Source organism: Pseudonaja textilis, chromosome 4, assembly GCF_049901715.1.
Source record: "Pseudonaja textilis isolate UNSWEBS1 chromosome 4, rPseTex1.2, whole genome shotgun sequence".
NCBI classification, from domain to species: Eukaryota; Metazoa; Chordata; class Lepidosauria; order Squamata; family Elapidae; genus Pseudonaja; species Pseudonaja textilis.
The window spans coordinates 62292005-62304378 of record NC_141993.1 but is presented as its reverse complement, the minus strand read 5'-3'; the positions used below and the strand labels follow the sequence as shown (position 1 = coordinate 62304378).

The following is a 12374-nucleotide window of genomic DNA, read 5'->3' as shown; positions in this document are numbered from 1 at the left end:
TTCACCATCGCCCTTTGTCAGAAATTATAAAAATGATGTCTATGCCTCAGTGGACACTTCATTTGGCAGAAGAGTCCTGCAGAGGGTCCACAGAGTTTAGGAGTGGATTTCGATCCAGACGGAGTCCCTCCCTAAGGGCAGGCCATGCTTTGGTATGTCCCACTTCTGGATGCTCTGAACAGCTCATGGGAGAAATGGCATTGGTACTTACCTGATACGCCCGTTCTCTGTGAGCTGTGAAGAGCATCCAGCCCTACTCATTTCTTTCCGTCTGGTGGGGTTCCGTTCTGGCCAGGGATCAAGATTAGGTGATGAGTTCCAGACTTTGGCACTCAGTCTTCGCAAAACTGAGGGACGCTGGGGAGGTGTCCCGTGGAGGAGGAGGAGCATCCCGGAGTTTTAAGCCCAGCTTTTCCAGAAGAGACTGAAGCACCTCCCACTTCTGGATGCTCTTCACAGCTCACAGAGAACGGGCGTATCAGGTAAGTACCAATGCCCTTTCTGCATAGGAAATTAATATCCATGCATCTGCTTCTTTAGAAAATACAAAGGAAAATACAATTTATTAATAGGCTTTAAAAAGTTAATAACAAAATCTCTTTTGTTAATAATAAGAAAAGCAAAGTAAATCATTCCAGCAAACGGAATGAAAATTCTTTGTCTAAATCCCTATTTTTCAGTTACCATTAAAACTTATCTCACATTATTGTTATTGCTCCATCTTTTCTTCTCTGATTTGAGAGTGTTTCATTTTGTGCACCTGGAATTGTTTTCAGGAGATTTTCTTTATTCATCTAGACAGTATTTGAGAGTCACTGAAACAAGCTCTAAAAATACAGTTCAATACTAAATGCCAATTTAAAATAACTATGTACTTCTCCTTTGAGACCCTATAATTGGAATACAGCTTAAATCCCTTAAGAAGGATTCAGGTGAAAGAATGATTCATATCAATAAGGAAAATATTTGTAGCTTAGAGTTGAAATTAGGGGTCTCTGTTGCTCTCTAAGATTAGTTGTTTTCTTGCAGACATTTCATTATCCAAACTAGGTAATATTATCAGTGCTATATCAGGACTATCATATGAATGATTCATATGTTTGCTGCATATGATTTATCCAGCATGTTTAAATCATGGTATATGAGTGATTCCATTTTAAAAATCAGATTTATTTTAAAATAAATATATCTCAGTTTACTATGCTTAATAGTAGTTTGGAGTGATTTGTAATTTGGGATCCTTATGTTTTTCCTTCACATTCTTTCTCTAAATGCATAGAAATTAATGCTGCTACCATTTGCTTTATAAGACAAAGGAATATGTTGGTCAATATTACAACCACATACGTATATTTAAAATGATATTCTTTGGACTAAGAAAGTTGTTGCATTCTGCTTCCAACCAATTTGGATTATGAAGCTAGTATAAGCAAAAAGTATTGGATAATCTTATGCATGTTTTTTTATATTTACAACGGAAATGATAGTTAATGAACTATAAAGAAAACCATGTCTCTGGAGTTTTTATTATATTCACAGTATAGTATGTTACCATATCAGCTAAATGTGTTAACTTTTAAAGCTGGCTATTATTTCAGCATAAAATTACAACTACTATCTCTTTGGAAATAATCAGTTTTCAACACCCTATATATACTAACAAAAATAGAAAATATTGGTTTAGAGAATTGGAGAGACATATAAAAAAAACAATCTAGAATATTCATTTAGGAGTAATAAATAGTTCTGAGTTCTGATTTTAAAAAAGATCATGGAGAAGACTAATCATATTTTTGCTTAATTATCAAGGGCAGAGAGAAATATAAAGAAAATCCATGAGTTGATGACAAAGTGATGGCTTTTAAATGCTGTGTTTGCAGCTGTTAATGGTTGGGAGGGAAAATAAGAATTTTTGTTTTGGATATATTTAATTTGAAACAGCAGCATCTAGGATTAAATGTAGAGTCAGCAATATCATATAATTGTTCTAAATAGGTGATTTTATGACGCCAGCCAGGAAAAGTGCATGAAGTTAGAATTTAAAAGGATTGAAAATGAAAGTTAATAAAATCATCTCTACGAATAAAGCAAAGAATCTTCCTTATTTCTAGCAATGTTGAATGTCTAGTTAATCAGGTAAAGAGAAAATTGGGTGAGACAAAACTAGATCAAAATAGTGAAGTGGGTGGACAAGGTTTGCAGTTGTGCGAACATTTGTGAGGAGAAATCCAGCGCTGCTGCTGTAGCCCTTAAGGCAGAGATAAGTGTAGCAGAACTGTCCCTGTCAAATGGGGGCGTGGGGCAAGATTGTGTAAGTGCAACTAACTGGGGCTTGGGGAAGAAACAGGTTTGTAAAGGTAGTTGTTTTCTAGGTGCAAGCAAACTGGGATAAAATGCAGCCTGGAAGGCCGAGTTGGTGCCATGAAGCTAGAACAACCAACTCGAAAGCTGAATAATATTAAATTAGAATTAGATCGACTGAGAAAAGAGATTTTCCAGAAACAAAATTGTGAGACTGAAAGGCTATACTTCCATAGTATCCATAGTATCATTATGTATCAATGGTTCCAAGGCTTGCTATCTTGTAAAGTCAAAATAACTAAAACACAAGGTACAAAAGAATCCGATAATTGTGTAATTCTTCAGCTGAAAGCAGTACATAATTCTAGCAATCATAAATCAACTTCTGTTAGTTCAGTGCTTCATTCAAAAATCACTTCTTGCATACTGGAGTCTACAAAAGAAATGCTTGCTGTGGTTCTGAAGGTTTAGGGACAAACTTGTACACATAATATTCATTAATTTGCATACAATTGCTCATTCCATCCTTACATGTGAAACCTTGTTTAGATATATTTTAAAAATCTAACTGAATTGCTTCACCAGCAGATGGCAGATTTTGATTTTTTTGTAATGAAAACTAATTGAATAATTTAAGATCTGATAGTACTTAGAGCAGCACTGTATTGCATTGAAAGCTTTTTGTAATTCATACATTTTAAAAATGTAATAAAATCTCTTCTAGATTGCAATAATTTGAAAGTTACCTAACTACCCTTCTCATCTTGTTCTGGATTTGGGATGAAACAAATTCTAGGCAACATGAAGAGGGCAGGGTTAATGTACAGCTAGTCCTTGACTGACAACAGTTCATTTAGTGACTACAAAGTTACATCAGCCCTGAAAAAATTGATTTATGATCATTTTCTGCACTTACAACTGTTGCAGTATCTCTGTGATCACATGATCAAAATTCAGATGCTTGGCAGCTGACTCATACATGACAGTTGCAGTGTCCTGGGGTCATGTGATCATCCATTTGCAACCTTCTGACCAGCAGAGTCAGCAGGGAAACCAGATTCACTTAATAATCATGTTACTAACTTAACAACTGCAGTGATTCACTTAACAATTGTGGCTAGAAAGGTCGTAAATGGGATAAAATTTAACAAATATTGCACTTAGCAGTAGAAATTTTTATCTCCATTGTGGTCTACTTATATATTGCTCCCTTTCTCTTTTCAGCAGTTATTCATCTGTGTCATTTGCCATTGGCCTATCTGTGTTCTCAGTTATTGTGTACTTTCCTTTCTTCCCATTAGCTACCTACGTTTTTGAATTTCTCCCTATTCTTTCTGCTCCAAATTACTTCTGGGATAGAACAACTCTATTTTGCTTCACATATGGACAGAATACCCAATATATGTATACTTCACTTTGAAGTTGGACCACTCCTTCACAAAATAGATCACATGTAGAATGTTTTACACATTGTTATATTCAATCTCTCCTATTGTTTTTATCAGCTATTAAAGTGGGTATGCTATTTGTTAATTTGGAAAGGCCAACTTTCATAGATAATAGCTATATTCTCAGCATCATGAACAAATGAAATTTAGCTAATGGTTAATAGTTAATACTGATAGTAAACTCTGGAGCAAAATTGCATGGAAGGGTAAGCACAATATATAGGTAGTCCTCAATTTATGATCAATTGCTTAATGACCATTTGAAGTTATGACACAAAAGTTGAAAAAAAGTTACTTACCACCTGTCCTCAAAGTTATGACTGACCTACCTACCCCCACAGATAACATGATCACATTTCAGGCATTTGGCAACTGGCTCATATTTACAATTGGTTGCAGCATCATGTGATCACAGGTTGCAACTTTTTTGTCATTTTCCAGAAAAAAACCCTGTTGTGACTAATTTAACAATGTGATCAAATTAAATCCAGTCACATGGTGATTCAACTTATAACCTGAACAACTTACAACCAAAATTCTGGGCTTAATTATCATAAATCAAAGACTACCTGTCTGGGAAACTGTTAAGAATGGCCATCAGTTCTGAAAGCTTCAAAGGGATCTTAGATTTAAACTTTCATTTACAATTACAGTCCCAATGTTTGAAGTATCTGATGAAATTGATTTTTCAGTTCCCTATCTTCAATAGAATATGTTTCTTTCAGCATCACTTCATATTTTACATTATGGTGTGCACAGAGGTGGTATTCAGAAGGTTCTGACCACTTCTGAAGAAAATTTTGAGTAGTTCGGAGAACCGGCAAATGCCACCTCTAACTGGAGATTTTACAACATTCTTCCCTTGCCACGCCCACCAAGCCTCGCCCACAGAACTGGTAGTAAAATTTTTTGAATCCCACCACTGGGTGTAAAATATAGTCACTTCTGCTCAACTGGGCGGCTGTATAAATTTGATAAATAAATTATGTGCCAGTATAATGAAAACTAGGAATATAAATTCCTATATCTAGATATATAAAACATGTTGAATAATGAAAGGGCAGAATTATAATAGGATACAATGCATTGTTTGCCTTTATTTTTATAGGTCTCACTAGGCGGTGTTGATCTGACAGTGCGAGTTCTCACAACAGGTTACTGGCCCACTCAGTCAGCCACACCAAAGTGCAACATTCCCCCAGCCCCCAGGCATGCTTTTGAAATATTTAGGAGGTAAGAAATTCTTAAGATTTTTTTTTTATTATTTTTTTTTGGGGTGGGGGGCTTGGAATTTGTTTATTTTAAAGCATCGTCAACGCCCAGATTTTTGTGAGTGTTTATGTGCTAAATTATTCTGCATCCCCACTAGGTATTTCAAAAATAGTATTCTACTATTGCAAGATTTTTTTGAGAAAAAGGAATGTAGACATTGAAGGCTTAGAAACATTTTTTGGATTGCATGCAGTTGTTTTAATAAGTTTTTATTTATTAGATTTGTGTACCGAGCCATCTTACATATGTGGACTCCGGTTGGTCCACAATTCTAAGATTATAATTAGTATGAAATATTTAAGATAACATAACATTTGAACTATAGTTTCTGGATGAAATTTTCAAAATAGCTAATGTTTTGTAATAAATTAAATATTGTTAATAAAATGTTTATAAAAAACTTTTTGTTGAAAATTTGCAATACAGTTATGCAACTATCAATTGATTTTCTTGAATTTTGTAGATTTTATTTAGCCAAACATAGTGGACGGCAGCTAACACTCCAACATCACATGGGTTCGGCAGATCTTAATGCCACCTTCTATGGCCCTGTAAAAAAAGTAAGTGCCTTTGCTTATAAATAGTGTGGTCTGAGTCATCTTTTAATGACAATTTACTATATTTATACTTTCCAAAAAAGGTTTCATTTGGCATTCAGTTATCTTTCAGAATAGCCACTTTCCAAACTTTACATGTGCTTTAAGCAAAAAATGCATTCAAATGTGATTTCGAAATAATTGACATAAACATGAATATATTCATTAGAGTAATAAAAATGCATATATTAAAGAAATACATTTTAAATGTATTTTTAATATGTATATTGGGTAAATTGAAAAAAATGCAAAACTTGTAAAGAAATTAAGCCTTTAATTTGTGCCACTGACCACCATTGTTAATCTTATGCTACACAAAATTGTATTTTGGGAGATTTACTAAATGAAGTAGTCTTGTGAATGTACGGATGAACTTACAGTGTGATATAACAAAGGTATCTAGTTTTTCTGCCAAAAATTGTCAGAGAATCAGAACCACATAAACTTCAAATTTCTTTCTATAGTAGATATAGACATCAATTAACAACTGCCCCATTTAGCAACTGTTTAAAATTATAATGGCATTGAAAAAATAACTTTACAACTGGTCCGCACACTAATAAGTGCCACAGCATCTCTGAAGCCACATGATCACAACTTGTGAGCTTCACAGCCAGTTTTCAACAAGCAGAGTTAGTGAAATCACAAGTTGTGGTCAGGTGATGTCTCACTTAACTACACATGGTGATTTGCATAACAATCAAGTGGGAAGTCATATGGTGGGTTCATCATGGTCCTGTGATATCTTGCTTAATAACAGTGCTTAGTGATGGAGTTGCTGGCCACATTTGTAGTTATTAAGCAAGGACTACCTGCTCTGTTCTCCATCACAGTGTCTTTATGGGGATAGCAGCCTTCCCAAAGCTAAATGTGTTCTGATGTTGTCCAGATGTATTGTGTTACAGTTGCCAGCTATTTTCAAAGAGATGCTAGAAATTCTAATATAGCTGGAAGGTGCCATATGGAATTATTCTGTTTATAGTTTTTAATGCAGCCATTATAATTACTATGTTATGTTTTGTTTCTTGGCACAGGATGGTCTGTCAGTGGCCAGGGATTGCACATTTGTTTGTTTGTTTGTTGGCTTGCTTTGTGTGCCTATGGCTATTAGGTTTTATAGTGGTTTCATAGTCTCAGATATGTTATTTCTTCCAGGCTTGACATGCCCATCTTGTTTGACTTTATTTTAAAATAATTTTTATCACTGCTTACAGAATAACAGAGTTGGAAGGGACATTGGAAATCTTTTAGTCCAATCCTCTGCTCAAGCAGGAAACCTTACACAATTTCAGACAAGTTGTTGTCCAATCTCTTCTTAAAGAACATCCACAACTTCATAATTTTCATAGTGTGATTTTACAGCATTCTAGGCATGCTTTCCATAAAAAGCATTGTAGAGGTGTAATTGTATATTTCTGTAAACAGCTGTAAATTGTATATTTTTAGTTTCATTCAGGGTAACAAGGCACAGCTTGACAGTATGATCTGTTGGGAACTTAACCAATAGTAGCACTGTGATATACATATGGTTTATTTGTGGCTTCTGGCAGTTTGTTTCTGCTGTTTTCCCAAAACCATCCAGAGACATTCAAGACATCATTAGCGAAGACAAAAAAGATTTTTTTTTTTTGCTATGCTTGTTCTACAGATTACATTCTTTGTCAACAAACTATGGTTTGGCTTAATATACAGATACTTTTGCATTTCATGCTCTCAGCTATAGTTTGAAAGGTTTTTTAAAAGATATACTGGTAACTTTGATTTTCCAATAGCTTGTTAAAAAATAGGCCAACCATTAAATGCAAATAATTTAAATCCTGTGACAAGAAAACAAAGATAAATACCTTTAAATGAAAAGTATGTAACAACCTAAGGCTTTTTAGTAAGTATACTAAATACTAAGTAAATGAAAATATTCCTAGAATGACTTTTGATATTTTTTATAATTAAAACAGGAAGATGGTTCAGAGGTTGGTGTAGGAGGTGCCCAAGTAACTGGCTCTAATACAAGGAAGCACATATTGCAAGTCTCTACTTTCCAGATGACAATACTCATGCTTTTCAATAACAGAGAAAAATACACTTTTGAGGTATGAGCTAAGTCTTTGTTAGCTGTACACATTATCTCTTGAATATGCCTTTATTTTCATAAATCATGGGAAAATGGAATCATTCATATCTTTGACCAACTGCATAGAAAATTCCTATATGCGATATACAATTCTAATACCTAGAATACTAATTAATCATACTAACCATTTTGTTAATTAAATCTGAGAATGCCATATTTGTTATGCTTTACATTTTTTGTTTATCTTGAAATTTATATTACACCATTGTAAATGAAATTGATATGCTGCAATTTCTCCCTCCCATTATTTTTATTTAGAGTATTTAATGATACTATTACCATTTTCATGCTGCATATTTTTTCTGTAATGTTCTTTTTTGCTGTGTAATGAGCTGTAAAATGCAGGTGATATAGGTTTAACAGATTATTGCATTCAAATGTCACCATACATGGCATTGAAATTCAGTAGGAAGTTATCTTAAAAGTGAATATTTAATGGATTGGCAATTTAGTTAAAAAAAATTTTTAAAAATATATTTTAAATCAAAGTTGATTGTGTTGTGTAAATATTTAATATTGTTTTAGTTTGGTATTTAAAGTATTTTGTGAAAAATCTTGCTAAGAATAATCCTAATTATTAGGCAAGTGAAAACAACTTTCACTGAATTTAGAAATTTGGAACTTGAAATTCAGAATTGTGTTTTTGAATGCACTTTCATATTTTTGTTTAAAACATCTTTTATTTTGAGAAACAATGGATATCGTGGGTTATTTTTAGTGGCCTATTTTCTGAAGTGATAAAGGGCAAAAGAGTGAGGAAGAATTACTGTTATTATCTGTGTTGAAAATATACTATGCCCTTGTACAGAATGGATAACCTACAGTCTGTATACAACTCCCCAAATATCTTAATTGGTCACCCCATATCTTAAGTACATACCATATAAATTCAACCACTAAGTGACCAATTTTGAGTGGGTTATTTTTGTCCAATAACAATGGGAATTAACCCTCTGAAAGGAAAACCATTTCAGGTTTCACTCTTCACACCAGCTACTCTCTCATTCCCAGTTCGAAGACCCTTAACAATGCATTATGGAGACTGAAGTCTCCATAATGCTCTTTTGGTGACATCACAACACAAATTCTTTTTTGTGACCTCTGTTTGATCAGGAGATTGAACGATAGTATCCCAAGAGCTCTTTTTTTTAAAATTGCCCTTCTGTGTACGAAATCTATTCAATTTGATATAGGAGATTCAACAAGAGACAGATATTCCTGAAAGAGAGCTAGTACGAGCGCTGCAGTCCCTCGCATGTGGAAAACCTACACAACGGGTTCTTACAAAGGAGCCAAAATCAAAAGAAATAGAAAATGGACATATATTTACAGTGAATGATCAATTCACATCCAAACTGCACAGAGTCAAGATTCAAACAGGTATGTTCACTTTCACTTAGCTGTCAGTTTCACTGTTTGATTCCTGATTGCTCACTCTCACACTCTTCAACACAGGTCTCTTCTCTGGCTTCTGCTCCAATGATTTCAAATATTTCACTGTCCTGACCAAAAAAAAAGGAAAGGGGAGGGAACAATTCTTAGTTTATTTTCCATTCTAACACCATTCTCCTTTCTAGAATTGATAGTCTCTCTTCGACATTGCACTGAAATTGCGAAATCTAAAGGTTTTCATTCTCATATTTCTGGATCCAGTCCCGAAATATTTTGATTCACTTTGTTATTTATCAGTTAGATCTCTGTGATTCTATAGCAGCTAATTCTCTGTCTAATCATTCTTTCAAATTCCTCTTTTTCTGGCTGAGGGTTTCTTCCAAGGCTCATCCTTTTGTCTATATTGATCTGTTAATATATTACCCCAGGAGACTTAAGCAAAATGTCTCTCATTAAAGTATTCCTTCATGAAAAGCGTCAGCCCTCTTTTAAAGGAAGAACAAAGAACTCTTCCAGACAGAGGTGCCTTCCCGACAGAGGTGTGGTATTCAGCAGTTTCTGACCAGTTCTGGAGAACCAGTTGTGGAAATTTTAAGTAGTTTGGAGAACCAGCAAGTACCACCTCTGATTGTAAATTTTACAATATCCTTCCCCTGCCACACCCACCAAGCCATGCCGCAGATCCCGGAGTAAAAATTTTTGAATCTCACCACTGTTTCCAGATATTGCCAAAAGACAATTTCCAAAATTTTCTGGGTGCATAATCAAAGATGCTGGGAATTTTATCTGGGAAGAGCATAAGAACCTCACCTTGATTAAGGAATGAAAATCAAACAGGTTTCGTTATTACACTACTGGATCACTTTGACTTGTCCTATTTTCAAATTGTTGATGTTTATTATTTTTAATTTATTTTATTTTAATTGTGTGGGTCTATTCTATTCTTTCAGTTGCTGCCAAACAAGGAGAGTCAGACCCCGAAAGAAAAGAAACAAGGCAAAAAGTAGATGATGACAGAAAGCATGAGATAGAGGCTGCTATAGTGCGGATAATGAAATCTAGAAAGAAGATGCAACATAATGTGCTAGTAGCAGAGGTAATTTAATTAATCACTGAAACATTGAAATTAAAGTTAAGTTTTAACTTGAAGTTAAAAGTTTCTAAACAATTTTAAATTAAAGTTTCACAGTTAAAAGATTCATGAAAACTCTCCCAATTAAAGTGAGTTAAAGCAGTTCTTTAAAAGTACTCATGGAGTTAGGCACATATTCCTGGGGAAGGATTTCTGTAGGATTGGTGATACTGTTAATTCTAGCCCCAGCTTATAATCTTAATACTAACCATAAAAGTAGTTTGTACTACCAAAGCTAGTGATGCTTGTTTTTAAAAACTTGACACCTTTTTTTCTGGAAGTAAATAATTTAGACCCAGGTCACTTTAGTCTCAAAACCAGTCCCTTGAGTTGGTCATGAAAACACTAGCTTCTTTATGGTGTATTATAGTCGGTATAATCTCATGTAATATTGCATGTATATATGTAAGCAGGCTTTATTTTCCTAAACAGAGTTACAGCTGACATGGAGAGGAAAAAAGTAAATATATATCTAAATATTTCACTGCCTGGATGCAGTCATACCTTTTTTTGGACAACAGTAGTGAGGTTGTTTGCCATCATCACATTTCAGGATCTTTTTGACTTTAATTTATTGCCCTGGTACCTAAATATTAGCATGTCCATCTCTGATTACCTTCCAAACCCAGTGCTTGTACCTGCTTAGAGACAGTCCTAGCTCCAGCTACCATATATTTGCTTATAGTTAGCGATATTTACCATAGGATCCCCAAAATACAGAATTAGTTTTTCAGTTTATGAAATTTGTGAAAGCATCAATAATTGAAAAAGCATCCTACATGTTTTGTTTTTTACACAGTCATATCCAGGCCTGCTTACTTGCTAGCATTAAAATACTTTACCTTCTGTTTCAGGTAACTCAACAACTGAAGGCACGATTCCTCCCAAGTCCAGTTGTTATTAAAAAGCGTATTGAAGGACTTATTGAGCGAGAATATTTGGCACGAACACCTGAGGACCGCAAAGTATACACTTACGTAGCATAAAACGTGTCCCACAACTATGATTTATTCTTGGACTATATTCTTCGCATGAACTGAGAAGTTCTTTTAAAAATCATTAAATATTGAGACGACCATATCTTCCATTAAATTACAATACATGTTCTAGACCAGTCAGATCAAGCCTTTACTCCTTCAGAAAGTTTTTCAACATCAAAATGATTGAGCTTCAAGCTTCTCAGCATTTATCCCTGTAGAGATCATCCTTACAGTTTCCTCGGGAAAATGTAAATGTGCCGCGTTTTTGTTTTCAATACTGTATGAAAACAGGAAAAATAAAATAAAAACAAATTTAGAAAATACAGCTCATTAAAAAAAATAAAATTGTTGAAATTTCATTTCCCCGAATCTTCAGTGTTGATGTAAATGTGTTTTCTGTAGTGTTACTTAGCACTTTGTGCATTGTGTATGTTGGGTTACAAGAAAAACACACGATGGTAAGATTGAATTTCAAAAATAATGCTCTGTTTTGGACATTTATTTAAAGAACCATGTTTAATTTACTGTTTGGTAAATTTATAAAAGCCTGGTGATTATGGCTTGGTTTTTCTTTCCCCCTACACTCATTCGTATTCCAGTTAATATGAGGAAGAACCTTTTTTTCGGCACAATTATGGGCTGTAATATTTGGCCTTCCCTTTTGTCATTTGAGATCTTCCAAATTAAGTTGCATACTAACTAGGTTTGTTCTGATTCCTTTATAGGAGAAATGGGAAAACATTAGTCTGTATAAACTGTATCATACTTTTTTCTGTTGTATTCACTGCTCATAGTGGATTGTACAGAGCGATGTTTTTATTTCACTCAATGTAGACAAAACAAATTTAAAATAAATGGATTTAGTGTACACAAACCACTAATTCAAATGTATTAGATCACAGGGATGGCAATTTATTAAACCAAATACTGCCCCTTGGAGAAGCACATTAATGAGGTAGAAGGGGATTTTATGCCTTTTTCATTTCTCACTTTTCAGGAGGTTCAAATGAAGCCACTGTGCACTATTAATTTACTGTTTTAAAATGCAATCTTAAAATGCAATAAATATTGTTACTTTGATCTTATTAAATCTTCAGTTCTTGCAACAAGTACTTTCTCCTT

The 12374-nt window shown here is 34.2% G+C and overlaps 1 protein-coding gene across 1 annotated transcript in view; it reads left to right on the top strand.

Moving 5' to 3' along the window:
- The window catches only part of CUL3 (cullin 3), a 41898-nt gene extending 30277 nt beyond the window's left edge, over positions 1–11621 (top strand). The window contains exons 11-16 of the mRNA XM_026701520.2: positions 4858–4982; positions 5485–5581; positions 7573–7707; positions 8942–9128; positions 10091–10236; positions 11127–11621. Of these exons, the coding sequence (XP_026557305.1) occupies positions 4858–4982; positions 5485–5581; positions 7573–7707; positions 8942–9128; positions 10091–10236; positions 11127–11258 (822 nt within the window). The 3' untranslated portion in view covers positions 11259–11621. The remainder of the gene's footprint in view (positions 1–4857; positions 4983–5484; positions 5582–7572; positions 7708–8941; positions 9129–10090; positions 10237–11126) is intronic.
- Positions 11622–12374: the final 753 nt, after the last annotated feature.